General features: G+C 36.4%; 1 protein-coding gene across 7 annotated transcripts in view; it reads left to right on the top strand.

Moving 5' to 3' along the window:
- OSBPL1A (oxysterol binding protein like 1A) overlaps positions 1 to 18,881 on the top strand; it is a 192,341-nt gene that overhangs the window by 49,850 nt on the left and 123,610 nt on the right. For 6 of the 7 annotated variants that reach the window (XM_054694131.1, XM_054694128.1, XM_037508727.2 and 3 more), the window contains 6 exons: positions 9,552 to 9,613; positions 9,705 to 9,749; positions 10,826 to 10,899; positions 11,014 to 11,077; positions 14,430 to 14,528; positions 15,416 to 15,538. In XM_054694131.1, the coding sequence (XP_054550106.1) occupies positions 9,552 to 9,613; positions 9,705 to 9,749; positions 10,826 to 10,899; positions 11,014 to 11,077; positions 14,430 to 14,528; positions 15,416 to 15,538 (467 nt within the window). Of the gene's footprint in view, positions 1 to 9,551; positions 9,614 to 9,704; positions 9,750 to 10,825; positions 10,900 to 11,013; positions 11,078 to 14,429; positions 14,529 to 15,415; positions 15,539 to 15,797; positions 15,990 to 18,881 lie in introns of those variants that run through there. The other variant, XM_054694133.1, reaches the window with a different exon arrangement.

The raw sequence follows: 18,881 nt of genomic DNA on the forward strand, positions 1-18,881 counted from the left end.
TTGAAGTGATAAAAAACTAGTCAGTGCCATGTAAAATTAAGTGTTTTCTTTTAATATCCAGTCTTTGTTAAACTGCATGGCTCCCATTTAATTTTGATGTCAAGGCATTCACACACTCACACACACAAATAGGCTTATTTATTTGCTTTCCAGTTAAAAGTCAAATGTTTAATAATGCCTGCTCCATAGGAGGTTCTCATGATGACTGTTTCCCTCAAAGAAACATGCACACGCACACACAGTTGATTCTTGTTTGTGGTAGTTATATTCTATAAAGTCCATATTCCGAGCTCTGAATACTGAATCATTGCTCCAGCAGAAATAGTTAGGTTCCTGTGAGTCTCTGTTCACATTTATATCACCTAATTAATCCATATTTTTTTTAAGATTTATTTATTTATGCATACAAGAGCTGTGGTACAGGCCAGAGATGCAGGAAGGTGAGAGGATCTACCAGAGACAGAGCCGGGAGCAGAACAGGCAGACTGACCAAAATACACTGCTGAGGGGAACAGTGGGCGAGACAGGAGAGGTCTGCTGCGCCATGTGGGTTTCTCCCTGGCCTGCTGGGGATCGGACTAGTGCTGCAGAGGCTGCGGACTGCTTCATAGTGTGGTGCTTAACCCCTTGCACCACCAGGGAGGCCCCAATACATAATTTTTTGTGTGATTTTATTTCAGAACACTATTTAATGTATATCACTGATTCATTAACATTGAACTTGCTGCCAACAGCACGTGACTCATGCCTGAACAGAGCTTAACTTTCTTAACACCCATTCTCCACAGAGCACATCACAGCCTTCCTGTGCTTGGTAACACTAGACTACACTGCAGCCCTGAGGACGAGTTTCAACAGGGAAATCAAAAAAAAAAAAAAAAAAAAAAAAAACAATAGGGGAAAATGTAGCACTTGATAAATCATGACGAGGACACTTGTTTACAGAATGAGAGCTGAAACCAGCCAGTCAAACATCACCTTATTCAGCTCAACTGGAAGCTCATTCAGTGGTGTATCAGATGGCTCACATTTTTCACCAGTCTGGACACACTTGCAAATGACCAAGAATTACCATAAATGTTGATTTGGGGGTTATAGATAAATCTTAGTAATTGGCATATTTGCAAATATGGAACCCGGAATTATCATTATCTACTCTATATGCATATTATCAAAGAGGAACTACAAAAGATTCCTAGGTATTCAAAGGGGGAACATTTTCAGAGGACCTCATATGTCACTTTTTAAGATGTATAGATGCTTACCACCCATCTGGGTTAGAACTTGTCAGTGATCCCAGGAGACCCTGTGTTCGCCTCCATCATAGTCTAATCATGCTCCATGGTAGTTACTGGCTTATGTAGCTGTCTCCCATGAGACTGAATCCCTAAGGGGATGGCTAATATTTTACTGTCTAGTTTTCCCAGCATGTTGTAATATATAGTACATGATGTAATGAATAGCACATGATGCTTTCTACACATTACATGTTTGTTGAAGGTGCAGAGTAATAAATAATAACCTCATGAAGGACTAGGCATTTGATGTAGACCCTGAAGTCCTGGTATGATTGAAGATTTTTTCCATGTCTAAATATTTCAGTTTGTTTCTAACATAAACATCCACCCTATGGTTTTCTTTTAAAAATATAAACAGTACCATTATTATCTAGTAAGAATTTAATATGAAATTTGGTAAAGAGTGTACTAAGGAGGAGGATTATGAAAGGGTGGTGTTAAAGTGAAACATAAGACAAGTTCAGGTAAAAACCAGTTTGGCACATTCAGGTAGATAAAGGGGAGCAGTACTGGGTAATCATGTAAATGGAAATTAGGCTGTGTAGTGAAAAGCCTGGAAAGGCCAAACTATTTTGCCCCTTAATTTGGAAAGTCACAGAGGCCCTGAAATATAGGTGAGCAATGGAGAGGTGAGATGCTTTAATAAGATTAATGTGATCACAGTATTTCAGATAGGTTGTGGCAGGCCAACACTCAAGGGGGAGAGGTAATTAGGATTTGAAATTTGACATAGATGGTAGCAGAAACAAAGAAAATTTATTCTAGAATATTCTGCATCTCCTTTATTTCCAAACTGTTTGAAGCTCTCTGGTTCACCATGCTGTTCTCACCTTATATTACTTCTTTGTGCCAGAAATGTGCTTTTCCTGCTTGTTTACTTGGTAAGCCCTAGTCTTTTCAAGAGTTATCTCATTCTCAGAGAAAGCATCTCTGGGGCATATATACAGATTCTTCCTGGAATAAGTTAGAAGAAACATTAAAAAGCAATTATGGGATGGAGAAGAGAAAGCACTCAGGAGATGTGAGGAAAACAATTCCGGGGGAGCCAAAGGAGAAAATAAAATGCAGAGTAAAGGTTAGGATGTTACTGAGAAAAGACTGTGTAAGTCAGTGGCTCAGGGCTTGGTCCTTTCTGCAAGAACAGTTTTTACTGGGTAATTGAGCAAATGGTAGGTCAAGTATAAATGACTGAGGCAGCAGTTTCCTTTGTAGTATTTGAGAAGGAATGGCCCCATAGACAAATGAGAAATTTTTTCAGGTGAAGGGAAAATTAAGTCTGTTTAAAGTCAAGCACAATAGAAGCTTGATCACTTAATTGTGACAAAGTATAATTTTTTTAAAGGCAATGATTTGGTAACAGGAAGAAAAAGGAACATATTTGATAAAAATGATTAGGAGGCAATTTTAAATATAACTGAAGGATCTAAAAGATGAACTAAAAAATAGAGACCTGCCCTATATTTGGTTGATAAAAACAATATTGGAAACAGTTCATCCCAAATTCATTTTAAATTTAGAAATCTTAAAGAAATTCCAGCTAGAACCCTCAAAAAATTTTCACAGAACTTAACTAGTAGCTTCTAAAATTATATAGGAAAGTCCAGGATAGAGAATTTCTTTAAAAATATTTTTTTAAAGATTATACAAGAACTGGGGTACAGGCCAGATGTGCGGGAGGGTAAGAGGATTCACCAGAGACAGCGGGGAACAGAATAGACAGACGGACCGAAAGAACTGCTGAGGGGAGCAGCGGGCGCAACAGGAGAGGTCTGGGACCTCTCCCTGGCTGGCCTAGAATCGAACCTGTGCTGCAGAGGCTGTGGACAGCTTCACAGGGCGGCACTCAACCCGCTGCACCACTGGGGAGGCCTGGGGTAGAGAATTGTAAAGGGAAGAAAGAGGGGGACTTGCCCTGCTTGATAAAAGACTAATTATGAACCTATGGAAATTTAAATATTCATTTAAGTATTTATTCAGTGCTTATGTGTCAGATACAATTCTAGGAACTAGGGATCTAAAGTGCTGAAAAAATAAACAGGCAAGTCCCTGTTTTCATGGAGCTTACATCCTAGTAGGGGAGGGCCAGTAAGCAAATAAAAAAGGCAGTTATTTACTAAGTCAGATGTGATCAAGAATGTAAGGCAGGGGCGGGGGGGGGGGGGGGAGGAGTTGAGGAAGACAGGGAAAGGGGATTGGAAATGTGTTTGGTGTCTAGAGGTTTGCTACTTTGTTAGGGATGGCAGGATGCAAAACCTAAAAACAGTAAAAGTGAAAAAAAAATTATTAGCATTGAAAGTTAGCAGTTTGCAGAATGGATGAACATTCTTTGAAGGGTCCAATTTTAAAAAGTGATGGAAAGTGGGCACAGATATCTGAAAAGGATTCCCCTAATTGGCTGTATGAACTGTGGTGGAGCAGTGAGAGTAACACATTACATAATTGGTGACTAGGAAATAAAGTTAAATTATTTTCCTACCTGTGAATTAAGCAAAGGAATCCTAAAAGTGCTAAAGGAGTCACATAAAATTGATGTTTAGTTTGATTCCTAGTGTCTTTGACAATTTCCCAACCTTGAATAGTTTTTGTGTGGAGTGGTTTATGATTCTTCCTTAGAAATTTAGATTTTAAAATTATCCCAAAGACTCAATTAATAGTTTAAATATCAATCTAAGTTAAAATCCCTGTAAACATTTGGTGTCTATTGGTGTTCAAATACATCCTATACTTTACCCTATACTTTACATTAGTAGTCACAACTGAACGTTCCTGTTAAAATGTTCTCGATAAGTCAAGAAGCTTCTGAAAAAGTATTCTTACTATTCATTAGTACTAGTGTGTATATATATATACACATATATATATATATATATGTTAAAAGGTGTTAAAAATAGAAAATAAACCACAAATTAGCCAGTATTACTTTGGCCTATTGTGTATCCTTCTAATCTGTTTTCATACCTATTTTATAGCATTTTAAATTGAATAATGCTTGTTTATGGTCAAAATGAGGGAAATAAAGGTACCAAAATATAGTCTATAACCCAAACATCCAAATATTTATCTTTTATTTGTTAATGTTCTATGGTAGACTAGTGATTTCTTTTTTAAGTATTAAAGATAAGTGTAAGCAAATAAAGATCTTATTTATTATTAAAATAGGAGTACAGAGATATCTGGTGATATTCGAAAGCAGGAAATGCTGTTCAAGAGTCAGAGGGATGGAATCAGGAACCAGGTAGCTGTTAGGAAACAACAGGGCTGCCACTCATTGAAGGTGTATTTTTCTTATTGCATAGTCTCTCATTCTGTCTCTTAGCACATGAGCCTTTTTGTTTTCCTGTGTATGTGACGGAAGATGACTACCTTGTAATTGCATTCAGTTGACCAGGATTTCCTGGCCTCAGTTTTAAATTTCAGTGGGAGATAATCTGATGGTATCCACTTGTGTTAGATGCGTGCCCGTGGCACAGTCAGCTGCTAGGAGACGAGAGCCATATAGCACAGACATGGCTATTAGACCCTTTGCCTGGTGATGTGCACAGGGCAGTGCTCAGAGAATACTGAATGAGTGTGGGCTGGCACACAGCTCAGTGACTGCTCTTTCTTTTAGTTTATAGGTTATAAATAGCCTTGACTTATTAAAATCCTACTTTTTAATCAAGTATCAATAGTTTTTCCATATTCTGGAAACACCACAACAGTATGGAAAGTAAGTCTTCATGGCACACCCTCTGGATAGTATTCACACAGATAGAATCTTCCTCCCCAAAACTTCAATGATAAGGACTGGGATGATATAGTGTATATATAGATATATACACCTAAATTTGCCTAGTGTATTTTTTATAAAACAAGGGTGTTTAAAGTGGTAATTAGGGCCTCCCCGGTGGCGCAGCGGTTGAGCGCCAGGTTGCGAAGCTGCCCGCAGCCTCTGCAGCACAGGTTCAATCCCCGGCTGCTCCCCGGCCACCGGAGGAGGGTCCCACATGGCGCACAGACCTCTCCTGCCGCCCGCTGCTCCCCTCAGTGGTGTACTTCGGTCCTTCTGCCTGCTCTGCTCCCCGCTCTGGCTCTGGTGAATTCTCTCACCCTCCCACGCTTCTGACTGTACCCAGTGCTTGTATGTATAAATAAATAAAAATAAATCTAAAAAAAAATAAAGTGGTAATTAAATTTGTTGATCCTCTGCTTTGGTTTCTTCTAATGCTTTTCAACTTAGGTAACAGATTTGGTAAATACTTGATTCTGTTGTCTCCTAGTCCATCTGTAATCACATTCCATTCATTCACCTAATGCTGAGCCACTGCTGTGTGCCAAGGACTGTTGTCAGACAATGAGGTGCAGAAATATAAAATAGGGTGGAATGGATGGCAGTGAGTAGACGTTGCTGTTTTGGAAGGGGCCTGAGGAAAAGTCCTCTCTGAAGGCACTTTGGGCAAAGAGCCACACTGAGTAGGGGACTGAGCCATAAGATCACTGGCAAAGAGCACTGAAAGCAAAGGACTAACAATTCTAAAGACTCTGGTATAGGACACCACTTGGCATATTTGAAGAAGAAAGCTGCCAGGGTGCCTGGAGTGGGAGAGGCAGATAATTTCGGAAAGCAACCCTGTTTGTAAGTGTGGTAGGGGTGGAGCAGGAAAAATGATGTGAGTTATTTTAGGACTTTCAAATGGCTAATCATTTATTTTTATGCCAGTTATCCAGCAGTCCCTTTCATGTTTCATTTTTAGCTTTCTCATACTTTTTAAGAATTTAATTTTGTTTTGTTTCATTACCTTGTCTATTGCCAATGTTGTACTCTTAATGGGTTTTAAAAATGTTTTAATATCTCTAGTATCCTCTTACAACTCTTGAGGATTTTCTTTGATATGATCTGCTTATCCTTTCAGATGACATTAAACATATTTTCTTAAGCTCTAGTAAAAATACTGTTGGCATCTAATTGAAGTGGCTTTCTATGTAAATTGGCGTGAGGAGTGTTGACTTTTTTATTTTTTTAGTGTTCCCATTAAGAGATAAATCTGCAGAATTTTAATATTGGATCATTTCTTTTTTTTTAAATTTGTTGTGGTTGGTAAGAGAGGTAATGCAATCTTAAAACAGTTGGTTATGGTGCCCATCCAGGTACAAGGCTATTTCATTCAGTTTAAAAAGCATTTTATTAATTCTTACTGTGTGCCAGGCAGTTCACGCTTTGAACTGGTTCCTAACTGGATTTCAGCTAGTTGGCAGGAGTTCAGAATTTATTTCTGGTATTAGGACAAAATTCTATGGAAAAAAAAATGACATCTCTCCTCTCTGCATAAAGGAATAATTTCTCAAAAATCTTGTCTAGATAGAATGAAGACAGATTTGGCTGCCTTTTTATTAGACTTCTTCCTTTGTGCTAACTAGAAAACCTAAAGTGATTGTTAATTTTTCAGTTAATATTTTATAAAGTTTTTTCCCCACTAGAGAAGTCATAAGGTGATCAACCCCAGTTTTGCCCATTAGCATTTCTATAACTCTACCTATAAAATAAATCACATAACAGGTAGTTCTCTTCATACTATTTACTGTCTCAGTTTTACTACTGACTCTTGGTCTACCATTTCCTACCTGGATTTTCGTTTTGTAGCTAGTATCCCTGCTTTACTCTTGACTACATTTACTAGCCATTTTCTGTGCAGCAACCATAGTGATCTTTTTATTCTAATTATGGAAATTATCAGAGCTTAAAATAGAATAATATAATTAACATACTCCTCACCCTCCTTCAGGAATTACCAATGTTCACTCTCCTTTTGGCTCTTTCCATCCACCTCATACTCTCTGGATTATTTTGAAGCAATTCCAGATATAGCATTTATCTGTAAATATTTCAGTATATTTGTAAAAGATACAGGCTCTTTAATGAAACATGTATTATCACACATAATAGTTGCATAATTCTATGCTATAAACCATTGAATGTACACTTTAAATGTGTAAATATCTCAGTAGATCAATTAAAATAGCAACCACAATAACATGATCCTTTTAATGTAATAGCTTATCAAAATCTTCAAATAGGTAAAGTCGATTTTTCCCCAGTTTTTTTTAAAGATTTATTTATGTGTATAAGAACTGGGGTACAGGCCAGAGGTATAGAGGGTGAGAGGATTCACCAGAGACAGAGTGGGGAACAGAGCAGGCAGATCGACTGAAATACACTGCTGAGGGGAGCAGCGGGCAAGACAGGAGAGGTCTGCTGCACCATGTGGGTAGCTCCCTGGCCCGGGATGGAACTTGTGCTGCAGTGGCTGCCAATAGCTTCATAGGTTGTGTCTTAGCCCCTTGTGCCACCAGACGGTCCCAGGCAGAGTTTTAAACATAACTCTCACCACATTACTCTTCTACTTAAAACTCTTCAGTGACTTACTCCTTATATTGGCACATAGAGGTCTAGCCTATAAAACTTATGTGATTTGATCTCTTTCTGCCTCTGATTTCATCTTATTCACTAAATTGTTCTTACCTCAGGGCCTTTGTGTTAGCCATTTCCTCTGCTGGAATGCTTTTCTCCTATACTTTCGTAGGGCTGGACATATGCTTTCAGCTTAAATATCCCTTCCTCAGAGAGGACTTTTCTTTTTTTTTTTTTTTTTTTAAATTTTTTTTTGTTTTGTTTTGTTTAAGATTTATTTATTCATACAAGCACTGGGTACAGTCAGAAGCGCGGGAGGGTGAGAGAATTCACCAGAGCCAGAGCAGGGAGCAGAACAGGCAGACTGACGAAATACACTGCTAAGGGGAGCAGCGGGCGGCAGGAGAGGTCTGCGCGCCATGTGGGACCCTCGCCCCGTGGCTGGGGATCGAACCGGCGCTGCTGAGGCTGCGTGCAGCTTCGCAGCCCAGTGCTCAACCGCTGCGCCACCAGAGGAGGCCCAGAGAGGACTTTTCTGATCAGTCCCTGAACCCGAGTTCTAAAGCGGTAACCCAGTCATTCTCTGTGAAATCATTTCTTTAAAAAATATTGGTAAAACATATTGACTGTTTGCTGTAACATTTATTTATTGTCTCTTTCCCTTTTCTTATTCCTTTCCTGGCTTCCCTTAGCCCCATCCAATTTTTTCTGCCTTGTTCAATGTTGAATTCCCAGTGCCTAACATATTAATTGGTACATAATAGACTCTCATTGGGAGGGGTTTATATAAATCACTGCCCAGCACATACCAGGTATTCGGTATTTACAAAAAGGTTATTTGATAGAAAATATTAACTCACTGCATAATCAATTGTAGAATTCCAGTCTGACATGTTATTTTGAAAGGGCTATTTCTTTAATTTTTAATGTGTAGCTTTTGTTCTCTAGCAATTACAAGCTATTGAGGCTACAGGATGATTTTTTATTTTAGCTTGCATCTATCCTATAGTGGCTGCCTCACTTCAGAGCTCAATAACTGACAAAACATTCTATTTTGGTTCTTTGACAAAACAAAGTGCTTGCTTATGTAACATTGAGAAAGTTACCATAATACTTTGCTAGTTGTGTTCTCTATTACTGCATTTTCCTCTTCTCCTCAACTGTGGACCATTATTATACCCTTAGTTTGTGAGCTGTCCTGCTACGTGTTCTCCAGGGAAATCGTTTTAGAATGGTGTGGTATACTGAGTAATGGCCCTCAACAGATGTGATTAGATAAGTGTCTTGATAAGGAGATAATCCTGATTTATCCAGATGGACCCTGTGTACCACAAGAATCCTATGGCAGGAAATCAGAATATTAAGAGAAAAAATATAAGGATGGGGCCAGAGGTTAGAATGGTGTACTTTGAAGAAGGAGGGAGGAATCATAAGTCAAGAGATTCAGGTAGCCTCTGGAAAAAGGAAGGAAATGGGTTTCCCCTGCATTTTCAAGAAGGAATACAACTCTGTTTAGACCTTGATTTTGGTCCAGTGAAACTGATTTTGGACTTTTGACCTCCCCAACTGTAAGAGAATTGTTACTGTTTTAAACCACTGTTTGTGGTAATTTGTTATAGTAGTCACTTAATACAGTGACTTAAGAAAGCTTGAAGGATTATGAAATACATACAGGGTGACTCACTTAATAACTACTAAAAAGGAGGTCATAAAGAATTGAGAAATGGCAATTTCAGCTAGGTAATTTGGGGGAAGAGGTTAAAGGGGTAGTTGATGGAATAATGAAAAATATGTGCTGCAATTGCAGCATCAATATTATAGTACAGTTAAGTTCTTCATGACCTTTTTCCTCATATTTTGCACAGATCAGAAACCCCTTGACCTTGCCCAGGGTGCTGAAATGAAACACATTTTTATTGGTCATAAGGTATGTATTAATAAATTACGTTTGTATAATATTTAGGAAAAAATTTTGAAATACATAGATGGATGTTTAACAGAAACATGTTTTTTAATAGGTCATCCACAAAGTACTGAAACGATACGAAGGCCCTCTCTGGAAGGTGGGTGGGATGCTTTTTTTTTTTTTTTTTTTTTTTAAGATTTATTTATTTATTTATACAAGTACTGGGTACAGCCAGAAGCGCGGGAGGGTGAGAGAATTCACCAGAGCCAGAGCGGGGAACAGAACAGTCAGACTGATGAAATACACTGCTGAGGGGAGCAGTGGATGTGGCAGGAGAGGTCTGCATGCCAAGTGGGACGCTCACTGGCAGCCCAAGATCGAACTGGTGCTGCAGAGGCTGCAGACAGCTTCACAGCGCTGCACTCAACTGCTGCACCACCAGGGGAGGCCCAGGGATACTTTTTTGATCATAGAACTGGAAGAAGTATTCTTCGGTGCTGTTTCTGTTTTTTCCAATTATTTCTTGTGTATATGTGATTTAATCATTTCTGGCTCTTCTTCTGTAGACCATTTTCATACTGTTTGACTTATTTAGACTTCTACTAATTGCAGCAATTACTGTCTTTTACTGATTGTCAGATGCTTATTGGTGACCAAGTTGGTACAGAACAGAGTGGGAGGGAGTATGTTTTTCTTTAATCATAGAATTACAATATTTTTGCTATGAACAATGAACCATGGAAGACTTGGGAGGAATTTAAATCGTCACAGAGCACAGATATAAGCATCTTTCTGGTTCTAAAAACTTCTGTTTCAGAATTAGCTATTTTGAACACATAATTTCTTCTGTATTTACAAGTACTCCTGTAGACCTTTATATACATAGTTGACTGCATAAAATTCAGGTTAATTCTTTTTAGAAGGTTATTCAGGACTTTGAGGCAGTTTCTTTGAAGGCCAATATTTATTTCCTATAAATATTCTTGAACGGTTTTGTCAGAGCAATGTTCTTCATCCATCTTATCAGTCTGGCATTTCTTCTGTTCCTGTCACCCTGTAGTGGTTTGTTTCTGTATTGCAGCTCATACCCAAGTCCTTGTTTGATCATTTAGTATCAGCAGTATTTTCTAGAGAAAAGACTCAGATGGAAATGCCATCACTTAATTCCTTTGTATCAGTCAAATATTTGAATCTGGAAGTTTCAATTTGGGAAATCTTTGTCTTTTTTCTTAGAGTTCAAGATTTTTTGGGTGGAACTTATTCTGGGTAGTGTTGGAACATGGAGTCCTTTCATGGTATAGGAAACAGTAAGTATTGTGATACTTATACATATTACATATCAGAATCTAAATTTTGAAAGACTATAAGTTTTCACTTACCTCTTTTCTTTTTGCCTTGATAATTTAATGTTTATTTTAAAGGCAGGATGCTGTTCATAATGCTTATCGACAGGGATGCAAACATCTCACTCAAGCAGTATGCACGGTAGGATGACAAACACATCTTCTACTCAGCTGTGAAATAATTCTGCAAGCTATTGTCTTAAATTATTTGTGTAAGCTCTGTTGTAAATCTTGGAGTTCTATGGAATGGTGTAGATAGCACTTGCATGTATTTTATTTGAGAACCATTATTAAGTTGTATAATCTCCATTTTAAAAATACAACCAACTTTTGTTTATCTCTACATATTGTGGAATGAGAGATGAGTGATCCAAAATTACATAGAACTTTTAAAATTTTATATGTGTATGTCTGTGTGTATAAATGTGCATGTATCATATTCGTGTATGTCTGCATGTGGTGTGTGTGTGTACGTGGGTAAATCTGGATAATAGATGTTTTTTCTGGTGTCAAAAAAAAAGTTTATGTCTATTTTACACTTACTAAGCAGGAGAAAAAGTGAGGCTTCCTTCTTTAAATATTAGTCTAAGACTTACAACCTAGACATACTTTGTTTCCTATGGGAGTTCCTTTGGAGCTGTCAACATGCCCTGGCAGTCCATCTGCTCTTCAGAGCACCTGTGTTCTCTATGTGAATACACTGAGAAGATCCTCAGTATCTGCTCTGGAGAATCACAGGCTGATTCACAGCCCAGCAGGACAACCTAATTATACAAGCTTCTCCCTTCCATGTCCTCATATCCCTTCCTCCTTTCAAGTTAGACCAGGGGCAAAAGAATCTCTAATCTTACCCACCTTTTTGTTTCATGTGTTGATATAATCCTGTCCATTCTTTTTTTGCTCCTCCTTTTGATTCATCTATTTAATCCCAAGTTTAGCCTCAATTCAGTCCTTTGTCTCATTTTTTTTCTCTACCTTAAAATAAGTTGCTACCCCCACCCACCTTTTAAAAATTTCTTGGTTATTAACGTCTTTTAAATTGCTTAGTTTCTGCTCGATTATGCTTCGTCTTGTTTTAACAAACTTAGGCAAATAATTCCAGAAGAAACCAATGTGTATGAATTGCTTGTCAGTAAAAGCCATGGGCATAAGCACTTTCTAGTTTCCTGAAGTGGAAGCTAAGATTATTGACTTGAAATCATTTATTTTCTAATGTTTATAGCTATATTTTTTTTTGAATTGTGGTAAAATACATGTAACTTTGTGACGTTCAGTGGCTTTAAGTATGTCTCCATTATTTTTCTGCTGTCACCACCATTGATCTCCAGAACTTTTTCTTCCCAAACTGAAACTGTACTCACTAAACAGACATTCCCATTCCTGTCTCCCATCAGTCCCTAGCAGCCACCATTCTACTTTCTGTCCCTATGATTTTGGCTTCCCTAGATAACCCATTTAAGTGAAATCGTATAATACTTGTTCTTTTGTAATTGGATTATTTCACATAGCATAATGTTTTCAACTTCATCTATGTTGTAGCAGTTTTTAATTGTGGTGGAAAAGCACGTAACATAAAAATTACCATTTTAATCATTTTTAAGTGTATAGTTCAGTGCCTTTAACTATATTCACTGTAGATCTCTAGAAGTTTTTCATCTTCCAAAATTGAAAGGATACCCTTTAAACATCAATTTCCTGTTTCCCTTCTCCTTAACCCCTAACAAACACCATTCTCCTTTGTTTCTAAGGGTTTGACTACTTTAGATACCTTATGTAAATGTAGCCAGGATTGTCTGCTTATGCTTTATTTCACTTGCCAAAATATGTCAAGGTTCACCCATGTTGAAGCATGTGTGGCTAGATTTCCTTTTTTAGGGCTGAGTAATAATCCTTTTGGTATATACATTTTCTTTACCCATTCATCTATCATTGGACATTGAGTTGCTTCTACCTCTTGGCTATTGTGAATAATACTGCATAGAACATGAGTATGCGAATATCTCTAAGATTCTGCTTTCATTGCAAAATGTTTTAGCATGAACTTTGTGTAGTTTTTAACCATGGTAAATTTCATCAAGTGAACAAAAAAAGATTCCTCTTTCAGTTCTTTTGGATATATATCTAGAAGTGAAATCATTAGGTCATATTGTAGTTTCGTCCTTAATGTTTTGTTTTGTCTTTTTCAAGATTTATTTCTTTTTATGAACTGGGGTGTAGGCCAGAGGTGCAGGGGGTGAGAGGATTCACCAGAGACAAAGTTGGGAGCAGAACAAGCAGATCTGAAATACACTGCTGAGGGGAGTAGCGGGCGAGACAGGAGAGGTTTGCTATGCCATGTGAGTTAGTTGAATTCATGCTGCAGTGGCTGGCAATAGCTTGATAGCTTTGAGACTTTAACCTCTATGCCACCAGGGAAGCCCCAGTCCTTAATGTTTTGAGAAACTTTCATACAGTCTTCCAATCCAGCTGTACTATTTTATATTCACACCAATAATGCACATGAATCTCAATTTCTCTACATCCTATGCAGGTCCAATCAAATTAACCATGTCAGGACAAGGGAAATTGACCAAAGACTTACAACAAATTGAAAAGTACATGAGTTATAGATCTGAATAGGGTATAGACATGCCATCTTTGTATCTTTTCCTTGGGGGATTCCCCTACTTTCTTTAGATTTAATGGCTCCCCAGCTTTGCTTTTTTAATTTCCAAAGATAGGGTTTTTTTTTCCACCTGTGCCCTTCATGCTGTTTGTCACCACAAGGATGGTGCTTATTGCCCAATGAAAGACCTTGGTGATTGGAACACACTTGCATAGCTCCTTGTTTTCCTTTCCTCCCAGAAATCATGCATTCCCCATCAGAGCTGTCATTGTTTGTTCACTTTACTTTTCCTTTAGCGGGGAAGTTTTGGTTTTATATCTAGATTTTATCATTGTTTCCTGCAAGGAGGGTCATCTGCTAGGATTTTGATGCCAAAGTCTATCTTTTACATTTTTTGATACCATCAATTTCCAGATTTATATTTCAAAATGACAGTTATTTCTTATTTTTCTATATGAGCCTTTTCCTCTATATGTCAGTCTTACTACTCATTTTCTTTTGTACTCAGTTCAAATACTTCTTACACTTAGCTTAAAAGGTTTAGGAGAGTATGAGTAAGAAATTGGAGCCGTGGTATTTAAAGGATTTACAGCCCAAGTGCATGCTGTTATATTTAACAGAAAGGCTAAAATTAAAACTACATACGTAATGGACTATTAGTGCTTACTCTGAATAACTGAGAATGTGAATATCAGATTTGATATAAAGTTGCAGTGCATTTGATGCTCCCAGTGTATCTCTTTTTTTCCCGGTTTTTATCAATAACTATTTTATATGTTCAGTTGGATACAATTAAGTCATATTAGTACTTTTAACCACATTTTATTATGTTAGGGCTCTATTTTATGTGTGTGAATGGTGTTGTCTTACTGACTTCTTTATGTCCAAGGTAAAATCCACTGATAGCGGCCTCTTCTTTATTAAATGCTTTGATGACACTATTCATGGCTTCCGGGTTCCTAAGAACAGTCTTCAACAGTCAAGAGAGGTAATTTTATGGATTCATTTATCGTTCATAAAATTTAAAGAACATTTAAGAATGGAATATAAGGTAGGGTCAATATTAGCATCTAAAATTCTGTTGATTTTCCCTTTTTATTGTGGCAATTATGTGATGCTTTTGAGCCAAAAAAAAAAAAAAAGGGATTCACCTGACAGAAATTCATAGTGCAATTATTTAATGGAAAATCCATATTCCTTTAGATCAAAACAGTGGTCATAGGCCTGTTTTGTTTTTTTATGAATCTTGTAAGGGTTTAAAATACTAAGTTTTTCCAAAGTAAAGTTCATTTCAGGGTTCTCTGCAAAGAACCCTGGACAACCCAAATCATGACTGTGTCAACATTTCATAAAATGGTAAGTTTTGACTCTGAATAGTACAAGAATTGAGAAAGAAATGATAATAGGTATTTTTAGGCAAATATTCTTTTCATGAAATCTGATTTTCAATAAATATAGTGGAAATTAAAGTATTAAAAGTTGCTTACTTTCTTAATATGATCAGCATTTTATGTGCTTATAATTTCATTGTCAGTAAAACATGTTTCTGGATCCATTATAATGTAATAACTTATTCAACAGTGTTGAGAAACTAATTTTAAGTGATATTCTCCACCCATTATTCAATTTCTACAATGTGTTTGAATATTAATGAGTATGCAAACTTACAGATGATTTTTATTAGAGTAATAGGATTTTTTTTAATCCACATATGTCATAGGCAAGAGACCTGCATCACTATTTCACTGTTGATTGCTTTTTTTCCTTTGAAGCCATAATATTTTTGCATGTAAATATTTCCCAGGTTGTTTTCATATTATTTCTTTTTGAATATAAATGCTATAACTTTAAATTATCAATCACCAATTATTTCAGGACTGGCTGGAAGCAATAGAAGAACATTCTGCTTACAGCACGCACTATTGTTCCCAGGACCAGCTGACTGATGATGAAGAGGAAGATGCGGCTTCTGCTGTAGACTTGAAGGAATCCTTAGAGGTAAATAGGAAATGCGACCTGACCTTTATGGCCAACTCTGTCACTCAGGTTTTACCAAGATTTTTTTTTACATATGTGAGGGACAAAATTAAAATTTCTGGAAAAAAATTTGGGCAACATTGGAAATAGTGTTTATCTTTGTCCAGCAATATTCTATTGCTATTTATGTTGCCTTCATTATGATAACACTATCAAATATCTGTACATGTGCAGTAAGATAGGCATGTGTCTACATGTATCTTTTTATGTTGGAAGTTTTACATTGCTGGTATCAGATTGTCATGCTTTTGGAAAACAGCGACCTCGAGGAGAGAGCACAGTGGTTTCACTTGCTGCCCTTTATGACTTCACTGCACATTTCAGACTTTAAATAATGAAACCATAGTGATACCTTTTCTGGTCAGTATTTTCACTTAAAACCACTTAGAATCTGTAACTGCATTGATTAGAGGTAAGGTAAAGCATTGGTTAATGATTGAAAGGGCCTTCCTCTGAAATGAGATTAATGTTTCATCCATAGAGAAATGTCAACATATATAATTGAAATTAAATGGTTTTTTTTTTTTTTTTTCTTCTTCTTTTGGTATCATTTTCTGGCTGGGCCTTTTAAATGGGAATTGGATTTGGAAGAATTAGAATTGCAAAAGGATCAGTTTAGATTGAAATTATTAGGTTAGAGCATATGAATTTGCCTACTAAATTTAATCCTTTTGTTGTAATGAAATGAACTAGTTGCTGAATTTGAATATTTGTAAATCAATAACTTTGAAGGTAACTGCTAGCACCTAAGAGTTTTGTTGACTTATGGGCCTAATAAACTTAAATCAGAAATAAATATTGACTGTTTTTATTCCTAATTTTAATTTATGATAGAACATTTAAAGAACTGAAGCTCTTCCATGGTTGGTTGAAGACATTCTTCAGAATTTACTGACAGTTGCATTGCCAGTACTACTAGCTTTAAGTGTTATATGATAACCATAAATGAAATGTTTACAAAAGTGAACATTACAAAAGTGACATCTACCAGAGCACCTAAATAACATAGAAAGCTTATTTGAATCAATAAAGGAGATTTAAATATCTGTGGCTGAAATCATATTAAACAAGTAAAAAATAAAGTTGTGAAAGATTTGTTTTACTCTGTATTCCCAAAGTGAAAAGAAATCCTTCCATATTCACCAATCTAGAAGGACTTTTAAAACGTACCGATTTTTTTCCCATACTTATAGTAATTTAAGACCTTTGAAATGGAAAGTAATAAAAGCATATTAACTTGCATAACATTAAAAATACTTTCTTAAAGAAATGCTGCTTCTTTAGCATAATTTTCAGTTTATCAATCTTAACAGCCCATTCCATTTTATTCCTTATTCGAGAATTGTGTTCCTATGTAACTTTAAAATTGAGTTTTGCCTTCTAAATTTTATAGTACATGAAGTCAATGAGAGTTTTAGCCACTCTTATTAAATTATAGACATATCTCTGTCCAAGTAATTTGAATGCTAATACTTTGAATTATGCTTCTGCTTCAACTCCTGGAGGTTGGTCCAAAATAGGTAAAATTTGAATTGAGTGTTTAAGTATGTTGATTATAGCTTGTGGTTGATAGGCTCCAAAATGCCCCTGATCTTTGGGTTCTTAAGTGGCAAAGAAATTCTGGGACCAGTTTGAAATAGATCTGTTCTAGATGTCTATATACTTTCAATAGGAAATGAGGAACTCTAGGACTGGAATACTATAAAATCATCTCAGTTAACATGAAACCTTATTTTCTCAACATGCTTTTGGAGCAGCAAATGAACCTATAAAATGTGCACTGAAAAAGCAACTGTCACATGACCCCCCCTTTTTTTTTATCTCCACACAAAATGAGAGCCTTCAAAAACTTAAAAAAAACTTTTAGATGTCACTGCCTTGCGGTTAGGCCTCCAGGGAAATAAATAGGAGAAGTCACAGAAATTTTGGGCTCGTGGTTGTTACATTAGTGACAACTTGAAAATATTTCAGAAATAAAAATGGGAAGAAAAGGTCAAGCACAGTATTGCGATAGAACAGCACTGTCTCAATATGATCCCTGCTAGAAATAGGTGACTAGTTACATCCAGATTAATTAGAAACAATTTAATTCAGTTCCTCGTTGTAACTACACACATTGTAAGTGCTCACCAGTCATCTGTGCCTACCATCTTGGACAACATAGATATAGAATATTTCCATCATCACAGAAACCTGTATTGGATAGCGCTGAGATAGCCTCTTAGATTTTGGGTGGTGCTAAAAATATTTTTTTAAAAATACTTTGATTATGTAGGATCTGAACTGTATCTCCATTATAAGAAGTAATGAATAGATGATTATTTTAATCAAGTAATCAGATATTTCTGATAAAAGAATAAATGATTCCTTAGTGAAATGAACGTACAGAAAAATTGAATGTACATCAACATGATAGACTGACACATCCACGAAAAAATGAGGCAGGTATTTGTATATTTATTAAATATTGTTATATTTAATAAATATAGCAATATATAATAAATATTCTTTTAATATTTAATAATGGATATTCATTTATTACATTTAATGTTTAATAAATGAATGTTGATAATAAATGAATAAATATTATATTTAATGTTTACATTTAAATATATATAGTCACATGAAAAGGACAAAGCATACATTGTTGTGTATAATAGGCTACTGACCGGGAGAAAGAAGTCAGGGATGCACACACACACTTTTGTGTAAGCTTAGATTATCCCAAGAAGAAAAATCTATTAGTAGTTGTTGCTTTGAGCTGAGAAAGGTGGGAAACAGGAACTCTAGGACTGAGAACCAGGTATGTGAAGAAATTCATTTCTCCGTATATCTTGATTTTTATTTTTTATCTTTAACTTTAAGTGAGTATCTAGTGCAAAATGTGACGATTACAACGTAGGGCCATAGTAGCCCCCGGGCATCAAGAAGAATAGATGTGCTATGGATGACTTAAATTGAGGGAAGATGGATTATCCTTGAAATGGGTACAGCTTTAGTTAGAAAAATTTGAGATGAGTGCAAGGGCACCACTACCTACAAACTGGCTCTTTTCTACAAAGAGGAAAGTTATCAGGTTTCAACAATCTATTTTAAAATTTTATTATTGAGGCTAACTTTTTTTTTAATAAATTGGTACAATTGTTGTTGTTTTTTTTTTTATACAAGCACTAGGGTACAGGTCAGAGGCATTAGAGGGTGAGAGAATTCACTAGAGACAGAGCTGGGAGCAGAACAGGCAGATGGATGGAAAGCACTGCTAAGGGGAGCAGCAGGCAAGACAGGAGAGGTCTGCTGCGCCATG

Source organism: Talpa occidentalis, unplaced genomic scaffold (assembly GCF_014898055.3).
Source record: "Talpa occidentalis isolate TD23 unplaced genomic scaffold, MPIMG_talOcc4v2.1 talOcc4.13, whole genome shotgun sequence".
NCBI classification, from domain to species: Eukaryota; Metazoa; Chordata; class Mammalia; order Eulipotyphla; family Talpidae; genus Talpa; species Talpa occidentalis.